General features: G+C 47.8%; 1 protein-coding gene across 1 annotated transcript in view; it reads left to right on the forward strand.

The window, feature by feature from the left end:
• SVEP1 (sushi, von Willebrand factor type A, EGF and pentraxin domain containing 1) overlaps nt 1–21,589 on the forward strand; it is a 182,423-nt gene that overhangs the window by 124,543 nt on the left and 36,291 nt on the right. Inside the window, exons 38-44 of the mRNA XM_045020777.1 lie at nt 1,443–4,228; nt 5,538–5,763; nt 6,818–6,973; nt 10,700–10,763; nt 12,205–12,378; nt 13,299–13,472; nt 14,819–14,992. Of these exons, the coding sequence (XP_044876712.1) occupies nt 1,443–4,228; nt 5,538–5,763; nt 6,818–6,973; nt 10,700–10,763; nt 12,205–12,378; nt 13,299–13,472; nt 14,819–14,992 (3,754 nt within the window). The remainder of the gene's footprint in view (nt 1–1,442; nt 4,229–5,537; nt 5,764–6,817; nt 6,974–10,699; nt 10,764–12,204; nt 12,379–13,298; nt 13,473–14,818; nt 14,993–21,589) is intronic.

Here is a 21,589-nt window from a genome sequence, read left to right on the forward strand (position 1 = left end):
TTTTTTATTTTAAAGATCTAGCTTCAATTAGAATTGAGGCCGGAGGGGGAACAAACATCCTCTCTCGAGGGGTGAGGCTGCAGTAACAAGTCATAGAAAGAGTGGGAAGGATGCATCTCCGAAATCAAGATTCCAAGAGTGAAACCAAACATGAAACTGCCTTTTACCACTGAACTATGATTGTAACACAGTGGCCCCCATGTAATTAGGTTGATGACAGTTCCACTAGGAGACGCTGAGAGCGCGTAATGTACCTAGAACCATTTTAACTGCTTCCTTAAGGGAACAAACTCTTCTTATTATAATTACTTTCTCTTATGAAGGCCAGTTGTAGAGAGTGGCTAAATCACCTGAAAAAAGGAAACTCCCTCACTAGTGCATTCTTATTTCAGTTTGCTCAATTCTTATTATGTATTATGAATACTGTTTTTCTACCGTGATAAGTATGCATTGTTCCTATAACGTTTTCTTTGCTGTAGAGATAGAACACCTGAGATTGCAAGTACAATACTGCAGAGGTTCTCAAACCGTGTTGTTTATTATTGTTATTATTTTATTCAAAGTGCTTTACAATAGTTAGCTAACGGTACAAACAACATTTGGAAAGATCATTAAGAGGTCCGCCGAGACCCTCAGCAATTTTCAAGCGGTTTGCGGAAAAAAAGGTTTGAGAACCACTTCTCTACACTGGATAAAGCTTTAAATTAAAGAGCCATGTCATTTGCACAGGTCTCCTCTGGCTGCTTCCAGCCTTCTGTTGCTCTTCTCCCTTTTCGTGTACAGATTTTTTTGCATGTACACCGCTACCCCGATATAACGCTGTTGTAGGGAGCCAAAAATCCCTACCGCATTATAAGTGAAGCGCCGTTATATCGGGGTAGCAGCGGTGATTTAAAGAGCCCGGGGTTCTGGCCGCGGGGAGCGCCAGCCACAGCCGAGCCCCGCTGCCACAGCCCCGGGGGAGCCCTGGACCTTTTAAAGCGCTGCCGGAGCCCCGCTGCTGCAGCCCTGGGGTAGCAGTGACAGGGCTCCAGTGGTGATTTAAAGGGCCCTGGGCTCCCTGCAGCAGCCGGAGCCCTGGACCCTTTAAAGCGCCACTGGAGCCCTGCTGCTACCGCGCTATACATGAGCCCGTGTTACATCGGTCGTGTTATAGCGGGGTAGCAGTGTATGTCCAGGAAAACATTTTCTAGCTTTAAATTTTGAACATTAAGCTTTAAAAAATTTTAATGTTTCATTCAGTGCAACTCTATTGACCTCAGCAGGTGCAAGTCAAGGCAGAATTTGCCCCCTATATTTCTAGTGCAGACATTTATTTCTTTGCAATCAATCCTTGTGTCTGGTTAGCAATTAGATACAGAAAGACTAATAAAATCAAAATTCATCTGCCAGGGTCAAGAGTTTTTACCTTCTACTTACCATTTGTCTCACCCATTTTACAGAGCACGACTGGACGCTTCTTTGAGAATAAAGTGTACTACCAATGTAATGCTGGCTACCAGCTAGTTGGAAGTTCAGTATCAGTCTGCCAAGCAAATCGTCAGTGGCATAGTGAATTGCCACCTTCTTGTGTTCCTCTCAGTTGTGGCAAACCACCTCCTATCCAGCACGGATATGCAAAGGGAGAAAGCTTTGATGTGGGATCCAAGGTTGAGTTTTTCTGTGATGAGGGCTATGAGCTGATGGGAGATGCCTCTTGGACATGCCAGAAATCTGGGAAGTGGAGCAAAAAGCAAAGCCAAAAGTGTGTGCCAACAAAGTGCCCAGAACCACCACTGATTGAAAATCAGCTCGTCTTGAAAGAGATGGTTCACCAAGTAGGTGTTGTCCAGTTTTCCTGCAAAGAGGGCTATGTCTTGCATGGTTCCTCGGTGCTGAAATGTTTGCCATCACAACAGTGGAATGATTCCTTTCCAGTCTGCAAGGTTGTACTGTGCCATGGGCCTCCATACATTCCCTTTGGTGACCCTGTGGCATCATCTCTTCATTTTGGTAGCACCGTGACGTACACCTGCATGGATGGGTTTTTACTGAAGGGAGAACCTACAATTGGATGCCAAGCTGATGGCTCCTGGAGCTTTCCATTGCCAGAATGTATTCCAGTAGAATGCCCTCAGCCTGAAGAAATTCAGAATGGCATTGTAGATGTGCAGGGTCTTACTTACCTCAGCACAGCACTGTACACGTGTAAACCGGGCTTTGAATTACTGGGGAACACGACTATTCTCTGTGGAGAAGATGGTCATTGGCTCGGTGGAAAGCCATCTTGCAAGCCTGTGGAATGCCCAAAACCTAAGGAGATTCAGAATGGCAAATATTCATACACAAACTTTCATTATGGACAGACTGTTACATATTCGTGTGACAGAGGATTCCAGCTCAAAGGGCTGAATGTACTGAGCTGCTTAGAGACGGGAGAGTGGGACGCAGATGTTCCGTCTTGCAAAGCCATAAACTGTGATCCCCCTCGGCCCATTGAGAATGGTTTTGTGGAAGGTGCAGATTACAGCTATGGGGCTATGATCATCTATAGCTGCTTTCCAGGTTTCCAGCTAGCTGGTCTTGCCATGCAGACTTGTGAAGAGTTGGGATGGTCTAGTTTTACGCCGGCATGCCTACCGACAGACTGTGGCCTGCCTCCCCATATTGACTTCGGGGAATATGTGCAGGTTAGAAGTGAAGAAGGACATTTTGACCAAGAAAGAATGCATCTTACTGAGAGCCCTCCCCTTTCTGACACATTAGTTGCTAGTAACTGGAGAGATATAAAAAGTCCTTTGAAGGAAACTAACGCAGTACAGTTGACAAACTTTTTATATGGAACCATAGTTATGTACACGTGCTACTCTGGTTATGAGCTATTAGGAAACCCCATACTAGCTTGCCAAGAGGATGGGGCATGGAATGGCAGTGCCCCTGTCTGCATATCAATAGAGTGTGACTTACTCTCACCCCTAGAGAATGGCTTTTTACATTTTACTGAGAATACACTTGGTAGCGTAGTGCAATATGCCTGTAAACCAGGGTATAAGCTAATTGGTTCCGACACAAGGCTGTGTTTGCCTAACCGACAGTGGAGTAATGCTGCTCCATACTGCGAGGTGGTATCGTGTACCACACCTAACAAACTCATGAATGGAAATATAAAGGGAGAAAACTACACTTACAGGAGTGTGGTCCATTATGAATGTGATCCTGGGTACCAGTTAAATGGCTCAGAGAAGAGGACATGCCAGGATAACCAAAAATGGGATGGGAATGAGCCTATTTGCATCCCCGTTTCTTGTGGCCAACCACCAGTTTTAGAAAATGGCCACGTGACTGGAGATGAATACACATTCCAAAAACACATGGAGTACAGCTGTAATGAAGGTTTCCAGCTGCATGGGGACAGGAGTAGAGTCTGCCTTGCAAATGGAAGCTGGAGTGGAATCACTCCAGTTTGTAAATCCATCAGGTGTGCAGTACCACTACCTCTTCTCAATGGAGAAATTATTGGATCAGAATATGGTGTTGGGAAGGAAATTCAGTATCGGTGCAGTGAAGGCTACATATTGCATGGAGCATCCATACTTACCTGTCAAGCTGATGGCACCTGGGATACAGAGGCTCCGTACTGTGAGCCAGTCAATTGCGGACCCCCAGAAGACATCTCTCATGGCTTCCTGAATAGTTCAGGCTTCAGTTATGGGGAATACACACACTATGTGTGCTTTCCCGGTTATGAGTTACGTGGAAATCCACTGCGGCCGTGTTTGTCCAACGGCTCATGGGGGGGAAGCCTCCCCTCTTGCCTCCCCTGTGAATGCCCCACACCACTGATTCAGAATGGGGTTGTTATCGGGCAAGATTTCCACTGTGGGAAAAGTGCACAATTTCAGTGCCTGGAGGGCTTTAAACTGCTAGGGCCTTCTGAAGTCACCTGTGAGGCAGCCGGCAAATGGAGTTCTGCTTTTCCACACTGCAGGCAGATTTCATGTGGTTCCCCACCAACAATCCCCAATGCCTTTATAAGTGGAAGCAGCTCTGTGGAGGAGAACACTGTAATATATAACTGCATAACTGGCTTTGTCATACAAGGGAAGCCAGAGCTGACTTGTACAGATACGGGCGTTTGGAGTGAGCCGTACCCACGCTGCGAGCTGATGTCCTGTGGACCCCCACCTTCCATTCCTAATGCAGTGGCTGTCGGAGAGACCCACACCTATGGAAGCAGAGTCCAGTACAGGTAAGAAGGCTGCTGTAAATTCATCTCCCTGAAGTGTCAAAGGAATGAACATAGGACCTTTAAAGCAAATGAATACGTTCAATTCGTGAGAGGCTATAAAATACATAGAAAAGCTGTGGAGCAGATCTCCCGGGAAGGTTGACACACATTGTTGGGGCTCCCACTGACATGTAACACCTCACTCCAGCCTCATACTTTATTCACAAACACACAGCATGTCATGCATTTCAGCCATGGGGAGTACACAGTATACATTAATATTATTGAGGTTGTGGTAAAGAATTTGTGTCACAGTTTCCAGGTATGTGTGTGTCTGTGTTTCCATGAACCTGGGGGGAGGGATAGCTCAGTGGTTTGAGCATTGGCCCACTAAACCCAGGGTTGTGAGTTCAATCCTTGAGGAGGCCACTTAGGGATCAGGGCAAAAATTGGTCCTGCTAGTGAAGGCAGGGGGCTGGACTCAATGACCTTTCAAGGTCCCTTCCAGCTCTAGGAGATTGGTATATCTCCTATTATTATTAAGTGAGGATTCTGTCCATGAGTGGTTAAAATGAGGGAGGGTCAGCATGTAAATGAAGGTACCTGAATAGGTGACTTCCCTGCTTGTAAGAGTTTGGGTGGATGGATTTTCACTTAAGCACACTTAACTGGTGTGCGTATGTTTGTGTGCATGTGTACATACAAACAAACCTCATGGAGGGCCAAATTCTCCAGTCCAGTTGAATTGCACTCAGTGCAGGACTGTGTGGGGTAAAGCAAATATGTCTTTAAGTTACCTTTGCTTTCTCCCAGTCTTGGGGTCTGCCTGGGATTTGGCCAATCCCTGGTGCAAGCAAGAGCAGCCCTCAGGTTGCCAGTGGCCCCCAGGGGCAGATCCAGCAGCCGGCAATCCCCAGAACATAACACTGTGACCATACCCCTTTCACCCAGCCATACCCTCTCTGCCCAAACCGCAGGAGCTGCTACTGTGGCTTTACATCACATGGTGATTCTCCTAGGCACAAGGAATCATAAGGGTGATGAATCCACCCTGTTTACTTTGTGCTGCTGGAGCAGGGTGACGCAGCCAGGGATGGACTCAGGATCTTGCCAGAGTGTTCAAACTCCTGCCACCAGATTTATAAACACACAACAAAAATGCCTCAACCCTCTCACAGCAGTTTGCCCCGAACTGATACAGAAGTCTAGAGGTGCTGCTCATGAGAAACAAATATTGACAATTGAGCCACATGGTAGGTTTTGTACCTTGAGGATTAAAACATTGTACGCGTGTGTACCATAGCCATCCAATGATTCTGATACATTGCAGATGTCTGGAGGGCTACGTGATGGAAACAGAAATGGATATATGCACTTGTCAGGAAGACGGACACTGGTCTCCTAAGAGCATTTCCTGTTGCCTCAGAAAATGTCCCGTGCCCACAAATATAACCAATGTAATTATTTCTGGTGATGAGTTTACTGTGAATAAGAGCATCACTTTATCATGCTCAGAAGGCTATACTTTGTCAGGAGCAAGCACATCTACATGCCAGGTAAAGAGCGTTGGCCTTTTCTTTTCTTAAAGGTGCAGATCACTGTCCTTGGAGGCGTGCACTCATCTGTGGGTAGAATGTGCCCTTGCTTCCTGATTGTACACAATACAGGTGTAATGCACTGTAAAATATACAGCAGGTCCTGCTCCTCCCTTAAGAAAAAGACACAGGCTTCCAGATTTGGGAAACAGTCCTCTCCTCTTACTATTTAACCATAATACTGTACTGTGACTAAACGTTCTTTTTCACTCACTTTATTCTGTTTTAACTCTTAATTCTGTTTCAGCTCCCACTGAAATTAATGGGGATCATGCATCTTAATCCCTTGACACCTTTAAAAACCTCAGGCCTTGTATCTGTAAAAAACAAACCTCTTCAGCTATGTTGCCAATAATACCTCAGGCCTCGATCCTGCAAGTATCTACCCATCTGTTTAACTTTGGGCTTGGGAGTAGTCCCATTAGAGTCAGGGAGACTGCTCACATGCCTCAAGTTCAGCATGGGTATGTGCGTGTGTAAGATCAGGGCCTTCCAGAGTTAAAACTGGAAGAATTTATAAACTCTCCCTGCTTGTGCTATTTTTTGTATTTCTGTTAAATGAGTTTACAGGGGTCCGTTCGCTCTTGCTTTCCATCCCACAACAGACAAAAACTGAACATAAAAATGTAAACTACTCCCCTCTGTTTGCTGAACAGTTCTTTGGGTATTCAGCTGCATAGCTGAAGCTGTTGACTGGTACACTGGAGAGGCAACATTGTTGTCTAGGGGTTAGAGCATTGGATTAGGAGTCTACAGAGCTGGGTTCTATTCCTGGTTCGGTCACTGACCTGCTTTGTGACTTTGAGCAATTTCCCCTTTTGCCCTTTCTCTGTAAGCGCCTCTATGCGAGTGTGCAAGGCCTTGCACAATGGGTCCCCAGTCTAGGTTCAGGCCTCTGAACATTACATTAGTGCAAATAATAAATGAGAATTATTGCCCACCTCTGTACTGGTAGAGCTCTCTCCCACATGTTTTCTGATTTTCTCCTTTAATAGTTATTTCTCTTACTTTTTAGCACAATGGCAGCTGGGTGCCATCATTTTCTGATGAGATCTGTGTTCCTGTGTCTTGTGGGAAACCAGAAACCCCAGAACATGGAACTGTGCTTGGTGCTAGTTACAGCTATAAGGATGTGGTTCTTTATCAGTGCAATGCTGGCTATGAATTACAAGTAAGTCAACTGAATCCCCAGTATATGTACCAATACTACTAAGATTCACCCTTGTATTATCATCTTTATTGTTCTTGCTTATCCTCTTTGTTTAGTAGAGTGTATTACGACTGGTCCTTACTGATTATTTTCTTAATTTCTGCCGAACGTTTATGCCTTTTTCTTGCTGTTGCTGTTGCCTATAGAATGATGCACATATAGATGGAGCTGTACAAAACACTTCAAAAGACCACTACCCTTTCTTGACCAGGTTACAATTCAGATAAATATAAAACACAGGTCAGCAATTCATATGCAAGAAGTGGGTGGAGGAAGGGAAGGGATTTGTAAGAAGAGAAGGTGATTTTAGCCCTTAGCAAATGCAGCTCTTTTTTTTAATCAGTGGATTCTATTAAAGTGTTGCAAAGAGAAACCAGAACAGAGAGTTACTGATCTACTGAATGTAAGCGTAGACTTATTTCCCAGATTCCTCCACCCCAGCTCAGTTCAGCGCGCCTGCCGTGACTCCACAGCTCCCGTAGTGCACCTTCCACCTGACTATCGCAAAGCACTTCACAAACATTAGTGAGCTCAGCCTCAGATATTCCTGGGACGTGGATAAATAGTATCTCACTTTTACAGATAAGGAAACTGAGACAAAGAGGTTGCAGCAGCTTGCTCAGATTTACTTCGGGGCAGGGCAGGGAGCAGAGTCCAGTGCTTCTGGCTCTGTCCTATGCTTTTATCATTAGCCAAGACTGTCTTAACAAAGTAACACTTAGTGGGTAAATAATAGCAAGTCATAACCTATCACAAGTTAGAAAACTTACATCTTTCTGATTTTTCCATGAGTTATGAAAAGTGGCCTTTTGACCTTGTCAGATCCTGCACTGAGCCCGGGAGGTGTTGTTATGGTATTGTGAGGAGCAGGGATGGTGAGGCAGGGAACAGTTCTGAAACAGAGAATACTTAGATTGTGAACTTTGTGAGGCAGTGACCTTTTCGTCGCTCTGTGTTTGTACAGCGCCTAGCACAGAGAGGTCCTGGTCCTAGGCTTTACTGCAGTGCAAATAAGAATAATGAAAATAATCCAGTGTTTAAGTCAGCCTGCTAGGGCTCAATCCCACAAGGTGCTGAACATTCTGCTCCTGCCCCAGGCAAATATTTACGCACACGCTTTACTTTAAGGATGCAAATAGTCTCGTTGATCTGGAGAAGATAGACAAGCTCACTTTAATTAATTACTCTCGTTACAGTTGCTATGGCAACATTCATTTTTTCATGATCTCTGTGTATATATATCTTCCTACTGTATTTTCTACTGCATGCATCCGATGAAGTGAGTTTTAGCCCACGAAAGCTTATGCTCAAATACATTTGTTAGTCTCTAAGGTGCCACAAGGACGCCTCGTTCTTTTTGCTGATACAGACTAACACGGCTACCCCCTCTGAATCTTGTGTATCTGTTCAAGATATTGTGAAGCTAGCCAAAAAAAGGAACCCTGCAATAACGTGTTTATATTGAAGGCATATTTCATGGTGGTAGCTGGATCAAACTGCTGGACTGATTTTAGGACAAAGGCTACCTCTCTGTCAGAGACAAAAGAAACCCACTGTAAAATTCTTCCAAATGAATAATAGTACTGCTCCTCGAAATTATTCCACCTACGCCCCCTAGTGGAGTCTTGTCTCCCTGCTGTTAAAACAGAAGCCCCCTACACTCCTCTGAAATGCTCTGCCGCGGCATGATGCCCTAAGTCCAAGCATACTTTAAAGTAAACACCTGCCCTTGGTAATAGGTGCGCTTCATATGGACATAACTAGTGAAAGAAATGAAACCCAAACTTAGAAGTTAGACTTAATGTCCTGTGACCAAAGAGACAGTTTAATTGCCATGTCCTGAAGAAGTGCTCGTAACTATTAGCGTGTACTACAATACGTAGGCAAGAAGATGAGTGACATCGCCTAGAACATGTGAGTGGGATGGGATAGAAATACAGTATTATTTAACTGAGAGCTCACTTCTGCCCAGCTGCTTTTGAAAGGAGTAAGTTAGGCCATTTTTCCTGAACTATAAAATGAGTATTGGAGTGAGGACCCATCTGAACCTTCTTGGAAACAGGTGAGACTCTGCTGACAAGGAGAATGCAGAATGGTCTTAGATTCCCAACCCTGTGTTTAGAGCGCAAAGACCACAGGATTGGGAATCAAGAGATACAGATTCTCACTTTAGCTCTCCCACTGACTTCCTGGGTAGCCGTGGGCAAGTCATTTGACCTCTCTGTTCTTCAGTTTCTTCAGCTGCAAAATGGGGACACCATTTCCCTGCTTCACAGGGGTGCTGGCTGGCTAACTGTGCCAGTGTTTGTGGGATGCTGCTACAGCAATAAACACCGTTGGAATGCTTATAAACAATTACAGATACAATCTCGGTCAGTGCTTTTTTATCAAAGACCCTAACCAGAGCTGTGTGGGCCAAAGTCTGCTCTCAGTTACAAGTGCAAATCTGGATTAATTCCATTAATTCCACTGGAGTCACTCCCAATTTACGCTGGTAGAAGTATGTCCCAAGTTCCTAGTGACTGACTGAACTCACAGGGTCTGATTTTCCCCTCACATACTCTGGTTTTACACCAGTGTGGTTCCATCAACTTCAATGGAGTTACTCCTGATTTACACAAACATGAGTGAAAATGGGAGAGAAGCAGGTTTAATGACTACACTGTGGGACAGATTCTCATCACAACTTCACTGATGTAAACCAGGAGAAAGTCCAGTGGAGTCGACAGAGTAGCACAGATGTAAAATGAGGTGTATGTGAGCAGAGACTCAGGCCCACCAACTTGGCAATTTTACTCTCCTGTTTTGTTTCTACAGAGCAGGACACGATCCACTGCTCTGAGCACGTGACTGCGAGAGGTCAGACACTAAATCCTGATCCTGGCTTTGACATTGACTCACTCTGCAGATTTCAGAAAGACACTTATCCTCTGCCTCTGTTTCCTCCAGCCATACAATGGAGATTCTGACCTGGCTCTAGGGGGTCTTATGAGAGTTAATTAGTGAACATTTGTAAAGTGCTTTGAAGATGAAAAGTGCTTTACTAAGTAGTATTTTGTAATCATTAGATGTGACAGTAAGAAACCCGGGAATCTAAGTGCATGCTGCCCCTTCTCATCTACCAAGGTTTGAACCCCGGAACGTGCACAGGATGCACCTCTCACTGGATTTCACCTGCTTCTTTCTGTGGGAACTATATTTAATTCCACCCTAAATCCTGCATTCTTACCCAGTTCGTGGTTGGTGGTGCTATTGATGCAACATCAGCTGATCTTCTAACTTCCTCTCTCCAGCACTGAGAATGTCATGGGTTTTTTCCCATTGAGCACAACGACAAACTAGCACAAGTGTAGAGCATTCAAGGGGTCGCAGCAAGGCACAAGATTTTAAAGCAACCCTTCTCTCCATCTGTCCTTTTCGAACTCAGAAAATCTGTTGCAGATGTTATGCAAGTTTTAGGACAGAATTCTGCTCTGAGGTTCAGCTGGTGGATCTTGGTTCCAACATTCTGCTCTCCCTCGGTACATGGATTTCTATAGGAGGGAACGTGTACAGGGGGATAGCAGAATAAAGGAGTCACAATTGGTCATGAAAAATGAGGCAGCTTTGATTCTCTTCTCCTGCAGTGCAGTAAATGATCCTAACGATTTTATGCTATTTCATGATCCTTTTCCTTTTGTCTAATAGGGTGATGCAGAACGTATCTGCCAAGGAAATAAACTATGGAGTGGAGCAGCACCAGTGTGCAGAAGTGAGTTCTAAATTAATTTGTTGTATGTCTAGTGTGGCTTGGGAGTATTTTTATATGGCAGATAAATATTAATGTTCAGTTTGCTTTGTCTATTACTTAAACTGTACCTAAAACTTTAATGTGAATATTATGACACATCTTGCAAAATTGCTATCATCTGAAGATAATGTTGTTATTAAACCGCAACATAGACTTTTTTTTTTCCTCCAAGAAAACAGCACTTCTGGACAAAGCTTTTCAAAGGGTGATTTTTGGTGCCTTAATTTTTGGGTTCCCAACTTGAGACACCTTCAAGGGTTTGTTTGGGTGATGGGACCTGGTTGTTATATTTTGACACCTCCTCTCTGCTGTTTAACTGAGTGAAGCTTTGGGTAATTATTATTTAACTATGCGACCAGGCTAGGGCCCTTTCTAAAACTCCAAGAAAAAGATATCCAATCACAGATAGGAAGGCCAAGGAAACTTGGATAAAGCTTGGGTTAACGTAACCAGAAACTCTTTGGTTTTAAAGGTACGCCCCAAATGTAAACATTTTTACCATTTAGGGCAACATGTTGCTGACCTCTGAGCCGCATGAAGTCAGTGGGAATTGTGGGTGCTCAGCAGTCTGAAAATTAGGTACTTAATGTCTTTCATTTACAGAGGTTCTGTCTACATTACTGAACCTGTGTCGGCATAGCTATTGTACCTACTGTAGTATAGCTGTGGGGCTATCAATTAGTCGCAGTTAACTCAAAACGATTAACGGAAAACAAATTAACTAGATTAAAAAATTAGTTGCGATTAATGGCAGTTTTAATCACACTGTTAAACAATAACGAAGTACCAGTTTACATTTATTATAAATATTTGTGGATGTTTTTCTACATGTAGACACAGCATGCACCAACAGAAGGAGTTTGTCTGGTAGTGGAGGAACACCACCTCCCAACAGTGTTCGCTACATCAACTCTGCCATCAGCATAGCTGTGTCAACACTGGGGGTTTTATTGGCATATCTATATTAGTCAAAGGTGTGTTTTTTTTCACATCCCTGACTGATGTAGCTATGCTGACATAACTTTTAAGTGTAAACCAACCCTGAGACACTTACCCTGAATCATGATTTTGCTTTTTGTTTTCCTTTGCAAGTTTAACATCATTAATGTGGCTGTAAAGATATTTTCTAATGCCTTCAGCTAAAGCCAGCCTACATCAGATCTGGTTTTAGGGGTACCTGGCAAGCCCCAGACAGCATTCTGGGCTAGCTGTTATAGGATGGCTTTGCTAGTGAATGGACTAACCTGGGAATATTTGCATACATACTGCATATGTGAAGATTACGTTTCCTCCATTCTAACTGCTCTTCCGGACTCCCAAGAGAAGATTGAGAAGGGGTTGTGACTGAGACAGGCAGTTGGTAAAGGCATCTGATTACATCAACATATTTTCTGTGGTTTAGGGATCTCCTGTGGCCCACCAGAATTGATAGAGAATGGATCTGTTCACGGGGAGGAGTTCCTGTTTGGGGATGAAGTTCTCTACAGCTGTAATCGAGGCTTTGAACTACAGGGACCCAGCCGAAGAATCTGTCATGTTAACAGGCGGTGGAGTCCCTCAGCCCCTTCGTGCGTGCGTAAGTACAGCTCAGAGCGAGATGAGTGCCATTCTAGAGCAGCGGTGAACCACCTAGGGGTAAAAAGCCATTGGTGGTTTACACAAGCGCTCCCCCAGTGCTACCACAAATGGATCTGCACCAGCAGTAGTGCATTGGTGGGAAATATCAGGAAACGTGCCAGTGCAGACGAAGCCTACGTGAGCAGTTAGAGTTTGCATTTCCTCTTTGACTCTGATGGAGGCTTTGGTCTGCAAGATGCTGCAGCACATTCTCCACCCAGTTGCATATTGATATGGCATGACTTGGGGTTGCACTGGGGGAAATGATGCGAAAGCTTGGCCTGTAATGTCTGGATTTTTTTGTCTCATGGAATATGGGTCTTGAATTATCACACTGCAGTGATTTGTCATAAGGGTGCCAGTGCTGACCCAGCTGCGTTGTTTTGGTGTGAGCAACTCAAATCACTGCAGTCTGATTGTTTTGCTGTCAGACCAGTGAGGTGTGACTTATTTTCGGGTGTGGCACAAAGTAGATATAATTGCTTTGTGCATTTCATAAATGGATTCTAGGGGCATTATAGCCTTTTGCAAGGAATTCTGTCCAGCCTTCCTCTCTCACTTTTTGCTCCTCTACCTCCACATTGTGCTGCTGCAATGTGTGCTCATCTCTAGGTCCCCTTTCCACTTCACCTCTGTACAAAATGAGGAGTCAGAGCCTGGCTCTAATCCTGCCCCCTCTATCTGTGATTCTGTCCCTCTGAGACAATGAGTCACATTTCTTTATATCTTGCTTTTCCAGCCTCCATTTCTTCCCCTTCATCCTCCTTTAACTCGTTTTGTGAAGTAGGGCATGATACAGCGTACAAAAGAGAAGAAATACAAACAAACGGCTTTGTATAAATACTGTAAAGATGATAAACTCAGAGACTTCTCTTCTAGGGATAACTTGCGAGCCACATCCCTCTATAGAAAATGCAGTGTCCGTGGCCTCAGGAAGTGCTTACAGAAGTAACGTTACCTATGTGTGCAAGTTTGGATACCATCTTGTTGGGCCCCAGAATATCACATGTCTTGCCAATGGGACCTGGAGTAAACCCCTCCCATCATGTGAAGGTAACTGTTAAGTTTTATGCCCCAGTACATATTGATCTAGGAAAAGCAATCCTTATCGTTCTTGCTGGCATACCAATATGTATATCCTACAGCCAGAGGATCAAACCTCTCTCTGGGAATGTTCTTCCATGGAGCAGTGAAGTGCAGTAGTTCTTTTTATATTACTATTAACTGGCACCCAATCAGCTAAAAGTATTACAGGAAATGGTTCCTAGCGGGGAGAGTTATTATTAAGACCAGAAGGCTTATCAGACAGAAAGGATATTCCTTTAGAGCCTGAATCTGCAAAGTACCATAATAGCTTTATAAACATCAATGAGAGCTAAGGGCACTCACCATTTATCAAAGACAATGGACAATGAGAACAAATGACTTTTCTCCAAGTGGCTCAGAAAATCCATGTGAAGAGCCATTTTTAATTATTATTTATTTTTTATTGTTTTAGCCAGGTTGGCACCTCATGGTAAGAACTTCAAAATAATTGTCACAACAAATTTAGCGCACACACACACACACACCCCTTCCTGCAAATTACTCAACTCAAAGGGTGCTTAAATATGTCCTGTTATTCCTGCCCCAAACCAGAATAAATTATAAGCATGAATTGTTTGTGTTTATAACCAGGAGGCAGAGCTGTCAACAAAAGAGCAGAACAAGTAATTGACAAGATCCCAAATCTGTATGGACATCCAGTTTTTTCCCTTCAGATGACACTGGCCAAAATCAACATACATGGATATAGATTAAACAAAAGTATATTATAAACTTTATAATGTGCATTAAACATTAAATATAAACTTTCCCCTTTCCATGCTCCTCTTTTCCTCAAGTGGAAGACAAAACATAGGGCTGCCTGTCATTTGAGTAGTGATGGCAGCACAGACCAGATCATCTGACTGCTTCTCCCTCTGGCTTTGTGCAATTTGAAATTGTCACACCCCATCAGACCAGTGATACCTCTAGTCCAGTATCTGGTCTGATAGTGGCGAGTACCAGCTGCTGCAGAGGCAGAACGTTACTCTCTGGGATCTCTCTAAGTGGAAAGAAAGGAACCACTGAAGCTCAATCCCCTTCAACTAACCGGTGTCCAAAGCCTCATGGCCAACCTTGTTAAACTCTCTGTGATCTTGTTAAAAACATGCCTGGATATTTGCCCTTTCTCCATCGCTAGGAGGAGTTCAGCCACCAACCCAACTATATCTTCTTTCCGGCACTACTGATTTTTCTGTTAACACTTACTATGTTTTATTGTTCTCCGGTTGCTATTATAAACACTGCATCCCTATAATCAGAGAATAAAGTGTGGGCCTAATATAGTTTAAATTAATGAATTTACTTCCTTGCAGAGACCAGATGCGAAGCTCTGGTTTCCTTGGCGAATGGGAAGGCACTCTATGAAAATAATACAGTTGGCAGCAGAGCAGCATATTACTGCGAAAGAGGATACAGCTTGGAAGGGGAGCCCATAGCAGAGTGCACAGAAACTGGAAGCTGGAGTCACCCGATACCGCTCTGCCAACGTGAGTGTTTGCTCACTAAGGAAGATTTCTAAGCATTAAAGGACAAGTTCTGCTCTTTGTTTAAACCATTGTTAATTGAGAGTAAATCAATTGGCTTCAGTAGGGCTAACCCAGCTTTATACTGTGTGACTGAGCAGAATTGGTCAAATTCAAAATCAAATATATTTGCCTATCCCAGTTTTTCCTCACTTAGTGAAGTTCTGTAACTTAAGTGAAACTTTCCTTACATAGCGAAATTTAATCTTCCGCTGTTCTGCGGTTTTGGGAGACACCTGTGTGCATGGTAATGAACTGAATAGTACTGAGGCACATTAAAAATAACATCCGCCTACAAATGTTTGTGAAATTGAGAGAGTAAACTGTTCAGCAGCAGGTGACTTGATTTGGGAAAGAGCTTTAAATGGATTTAAATCTGCCACTCTGCCCCCCATATAACCTTATTTGTCTGTAACTGATCTTAGATCCGTCTTGCGTTGCACTAGCTGGATCATCTCATTTTTTTAAACAAGAGACCAATGTGTCTCTAGCTTCATAGAAGAAGCATCCCCTCTGCTGTTGTACTGAATCCTTGTCACATTTGTCATGCAACTCGTCCTATTGAAATCAATGGAAATGCTCTCATGAGGAAGGCCGGGAGGGTTTAGCCCAAAATTACAGTGCGCAGGAACAATAGGTGACCTGTAAACTCTGTTGAATGTTAATACTCTTCACCGTGTGAACCCTTAGGGACAGATTTCCTGGCACTCTGCCACTTCTTTACACTGTTCCGATGCCGCTAAGCTGCTGTAAATCCAACTGAACCCAAAGGATCTGCTTCTCGTTTACACTAAAACCCCTTTACATTGCTCTAGCAGTGCAGGGGAATCTTAAAGCAATGTAAATTACATTGACGTCCTCTTCAATGCCCGCTTCTACTGCCAGGGTGAAATCCTGAGCCCACTGAAATCGATGGGAGTTCTTCTTTGAGTGGCTGCTCATGTGTACTCCACAGTAGGTGTGTGTGCTCATCACGTGCACCGGTGCTGGAAGTTTTTCCCCTAGCAGTACCCGTAGGGGGGAGCACCCCCCATGACCCCTGGAGTGGCACCTGCCTGGCACAGTATAAGGGGAGCTGCGCGCTCCCCCCACCCTCAGTTCCTTCTTGCCGCCAGTGAAGGTGCGTCGGAACTGCTCAGCTCCATCTTTGCTGCAGCTTGTCCCCAGAACTGTTCGTTCGTTCATTAGTACCTGTAGCCAGTTAGCTATTTCAAGTATCAGAAGGGTAGCCGTGTTAGTCTGGATCTGTAAAAGCAGCAAAGAGTCCTGTGGCACCTTATAGACTAACAGACGTATTGGAGCATAAGCTTTTGTGGGTGAATACCCACTTCGTCGGATGCATGGTGCCACAGGATTCTTTGCTGCTTTAGCTATTTCAGTTAGTTTAGTTAGTTAAGTTAGTTAGATTTAAGTCGTGCAGCTCTTGTAGGCATTCTATGCCCAGGAGTGACCCACACGCGGACTGTCTGCGCTCCTTGGGCAAAACCCACATCAGCGAAAGGTGCAAGATCTGCAAGTCGTTCAAGCCCCGGACCAAAAAAGAAAGGGACATTAGGCTCCAGGCCATCCTGATGGAGTCGGCACTGGCCCCGACCCCGGCACACCGCTCTGAACCAGTACCCGGCATCAGTACACGGAGACCCTCCAGTACCATCGACCAGTCAGCACTGCACCCCTTCCACGGGGCACACCAAGAGGACCAGAATGACTCCCTCTTTGCAACAGCACCGAGGGAAGTCTGGGACAGAGGCCAGGCCCATGTAAGGCAGCCCACAATCCCCACCGGGCCCTAGGCCTCCGACTCACATTGAGTGGAGTAGCCCGGCCCCTTCGGAGCAGGCCGCTCCAGATGTCCAGATGCCATCTATGCCCAAAGCCCTCCAGGCGGCCAGGGACGTCATGACCACGCCAGTGCCCGGAGCTCTGCCGATGTCGGCCCCACGCTCCAGGGGCAAGCCTGATACCGGTCTTGGTCGAGGGAACATTCCCGACACCGCTCAGCGACCATTCAGGGCTCAGTCCATGTGGATCACCCCCAATGCCGGCCAGACTGGATGGGTGCCGTCCGGCCGGGACTCCCGGCACCTCTCGTCTTCACGGAGCGAATATCGATGGGACCGTGGCGTACGTCGCCAACAGTCCTCATCTTGAAGGAGGTACTGCTGTCGGTCACGGCACAACCGTCAATGCCGTTCCCGCTTGGACTCACACTCCAAGTCTCCGCCAAGGCACCGTAGCCCCGGGCGTCGATCGCCAGCGTCTTGCTGTCGCGGGTCTGCCCATCAAGGCCCTTTGCGGAGCAGCTACTACCGTCAGTGCCGTTCCTCCACCTCGAGATCACGGTCCCATGGCCGATGCAGATTCCGTCACCGCCAGGGGCAGCAGTGGGTCGTACGCCAGCCCAGCCGCCCGTCTACAGGCCAGGCTAGCCAGCCTGAACAGCCGGCCCCTCTGTGCCTCAGCAAATGCAGTGGCACTGAGCATCGTGGCCAGCCCAGTGGTACCAGTGGGTACCGTGGCCTCCAGCACAGCCCCCGGTGGGGACTCGCTCGGTGGCCGGGGCGTTGGAAGCATCGTTGGCCTCCATCCCTAGACCGCCAAGAAAGGAGTCAGTGGGATCCGTGTCCTCAGCACCGTGCCTGGAGTCCAACCAGGTGGTGGATCCTCCGGTGCTGGGTGGCACCCAAAGCACTGCACCGGCCCGTCCGGAGGAGCTGATTGCAGCCCCGCCCCCCTCTGTCCTCCAGGAGGACTACCAGGCCCACCAAGACCTCTTAAAAAGGGTGGCAGCGAGCCTCCACCGCCAGGCAGAGGAGATGGAGGAGCCCTCAGACTCCCTGTTCAATGTGCTGTCCCCCTCGGCGCCAGGCAGGGTGGCCTTGCTGCTCCATGAAGGGGTGGCAAGACTTTCAAATGCCCTGTGGCAAACACCAGCCTCGTTGGCTCCCATCTCTAAGAAGGCGGAACGCAAGTACTTTGTACCCACTAAGGGGCAGGAATATTTGTATACCCACCCGGCGCCCAGCTCCTTGGTGGTCGAGTCGGTCAACCACAGGGAGTGATGGGGCAGCCAGCCCTGACCCCTAAGAACAAAAACTCTCAGAGGCTGGATACTTTCGGGAGAAAAGTTGATTCGTCGTCAAGCTTCCAGCTAAGAGTAGCAAACCATCAGGCTCTCCTGGGTCGCTACGAGTTTAATCTCTGGGGATCCCTCCCCAAGTTCAAGGACTCCCTCCGGGAACACGATATAAAAAGGAGTTTAAGGCGCTCGTGGAGGAAGGGGCAGCGGCCGCAAGGGCATCCCTGCAGGCCACTTTGGATGCAGCGGACACAGTCGCATGGTCCATGGCCTCGGCGGTGTCCATGAGACGGGCGTCATGGCTCCTGCTCTCTGGGCTACCCAGCGAAGCACAATTGTCAATGCAGGATCTCCCTTTCAACAGGAAGGCGCTGTTTGCTGAGGAAACAGACATAAGACTGCATGGCATGAAAGACTCCCGAATGACCCTCCAGACCTTGGGCCTCTATGTCCCTGCTCCGGCAAAACCCAAGTTCAAGCCACAGCAGGCTCCTGCCCAGGCCGCCCTCCTGAAGTATGAGGCCGCCCAGAAGAATCAATGGGACTATAGAAAACGCTCACAGAGGCAGTCTCGACCTGCCTCCCAGCCTGGGTCCTCTAAAGGCAAGCAGGCGGGTAAAAAGCATTTTTGACAGGATGCTTGGGGGTACCCCGCCAGTTCTCAGCAGGGACCCACCCCCAATAAAGCTCCTTTTCCCAATCGGTTATGTGCTTTCCTCCCAGAATGGTCACGGCTCACCTTGGACCGTTGGGTCCTCAACACCATATCCCGGGGTTACACCCTTCAGTTTACCTCTTCCCTGCCCAACCACCCCCTGCCCCCATCCCTCTTGAGGGACCCATCGCACGAGGCTCTGCTCGAGCAGGAGGTCGGGCAGCTCCTGGAACTGGGAGTGATAGAGGCGGTGCCCAAGGAGTTCCTGGGCAAGGGGTATTACTCCCAGTATTTCCTTATCCCAAAGGCCAAAGGGGGGCTCAGGCCCATCATGGACCTGCGAGGCCTGAACCAGTACATGGTGAAACTCAAGTTCCGCATGGTTTCCCTGGCCTCCATCATCCCCTCCCTGGATCCCAGGGACAGGAACACAGCCCTCGATCTACAGGACGTGTACTTCCACATCCACATATTCGAGGGGCACAGGCGCTTCCTCCGTTTTGTGGTGGGACAGAATCACTACCAATTCATGGTCCTCCCGTTTGGCCTGTCCACTGCCCCCAGGGTCTTCACAAAGTGCATGTCGGTGGTAGTAGCCTACCTCAGGCGCGGGGGGGTCCAGATATTCCCCTATCTGGACGAATGGCTGCTCAAGGGCACCTCTCGGTCACAGGTGAGGGACCATGTGGCTCTCCTCCTGTCCACCTGCAATGCCCTGGGCCTGTTGGTAAACAACGCCAATTCCACATTAGTCCTGGTCCAACGCATAGAGTTTATCGGGGCACTCCTGGACGCAACGTCGGCCAGGGCCTCTCTCCCCCCAGACGGGTTTGAGACCCTGACAGGGCTCATCGACTCGATCGCAAGGTTCCCGGTGACAACAGCCAGGGCTTGCCTGCAGCTGCTAGGTCACATGTCGATGTGCACGTATGTGGTCCGCCACACCAGACTCAGGATGAGGCCCCTCCAGCTCTGGTTGGCCTCGCAGTTCTCCCAGGCCACAGACAGAATGGACAAGGTCCTCACCGTGCCGAACTCGGCGATCACCTCCCTGTGGTGGTGGTCCGCCCCAAGCAACATGCTCCAAGGCGTCCCGTTCAGGGACAGGGCCCTGTCATTGGAGCTGGTGTCTAATGCATGACCTGAGCTGGGGGGCCCATGTGGGGAATTTTCAGACCCAAGGCCTGTAGTCTCTGCAAGTCCTGACCCTTCACATAAACGTCAAGGAACTCAGGGCGACTGGCGTGTATGGCCTTCCGCTCGCACCTGAAGGGCAAGGTAGTTAGGGTCCTCACGGACAACATGGCCTCAATGCTCTATATCAACAGACAAGGCGGGGCCTGATCCTCTGCCCTCTGCCACGAAGCCCTCAACCTGTGGGACTTCTGTATAGCCCACGGCATCCACCTAAAAGCCTTTCATCTGCCAGGCGCCCGGAACGTGAAGGCGGATCGCTTGAGCAGAGACTTTTCCTCTCAGCACGAGTGGTCTTTACACCCAGAAGTGGCCCACCAGCTCTTCCAAAGGTGGGGAACTCCCCAGGTGGACCTATTGGCGACCCGGGAGAACCGACGATGCCCCCAGTTCTGCTCCAGGAGGGGCCTAGAGAAGGGCTCTATCTCCAATGCCTTTATCTTAGTCAGGCCAGCTTCTGTATGCCTTTCCCCCATTCCCTCTGATCAGCAGGGTCCTGGATAAAATAAAGACAGACAAAGCCAGGGTCCTCCTCATTGCCCCGGCGTGGCCCAGGCAGCACTGGTACGGGACCCTCTCGGGCCTGGCGGTGGCTCTGCCGTGGCCATTGCCACTCTGCCCAGACGTGCTCTCTCAGGACCAGGACCACCTCCTCCACCCCAACATGGCAGCTCGTCACCTCACAGAATGGCTGCTCAATGGCTAGGTGGCAAGGAGAGGACATGCTCAGAACAGGTTCAGCGCATCCTCCTCGAAAGTAGACGGCCCTCCACTTGCCACTCCTACATGGCAATGTGGTCTCAGTTTTCTAGGTGGGCGGCGAACCAAGGTATGTCCCCAACGGCCACCCCGATCCAGCTTATCCTTGATTACCTCCTTCACCTGAGGGCCCAGGGCCTGGCACCCTCATCAGGGTGCACCTGGCGGCCATATCGGCCTTCTGTCCCCTGGTGCAAGGACACACTGTGTTCTCCCATGCTATGACCGGCCGATTCCTTAAGGGTTTGGACCGGCTTTACCCATATTCTAAGCCCCTGGTCCCACAATGGGACCTGAATCTGGTGCTGGCTCATCTTACGGGGCTCCCGTTTGAACCGTTAGCCACGTGTTCCTGGTCTCACCTCTCGTAGAAGGTGGCCTTCCTGGTTGCTATCACATCGGCCAGGCGGGTCTCGGAGCTCAGGGCCCTGACGTCCGAGCTGCCATATCCGATCTTTCATAAGGACAAGGTCCAGCTCCGCCCACACCCCGCATTCCTCCCAAAGGTGGTCTCCGCATACCACATGGGTCAAGACATTTTTCTACCAGTCCTCTGCCTCAAGCCTCACATGACTAGTGAGGAGCGCTGTCTCCACACGCTCGATGTGAGGCGGACTCTGGCTTTCTACCTCAAGCAGACCAAGCCGTTCAGAAAGTCCTCGCAACTGTTTGTTGCCTCGGCTGAGCGCGCAAGATGCAAGCCGATTTCCACTCAGTGGCTGTCCAGCTGGATCACTTCATGCTCCTGTTTTGAGCTGGCAGGTGTCCCCCCGCCGCCCATTGTGAGGGTGCACTCGACTCGGGCACAGGCCTCGTCGGCTGCCTTTGTGGCCCACGTCCCATTACAGGACATTTGTAGGGCCACCACATGGTC

This window comes from Mauremys mutica, chromosome 6 (assembly GCF_020497125.1).
Source record: "Mauremys mutica isolate MM-2020 ecotype Southern chromosome 6, ASM2049712v1, whole genome shotgun sequence".
Taxonomy (NCBI): Eukaryota; Metazoa; Chordata; order Testudines; family Geoemydidae; genus Mauremys; species Mauremys mutica.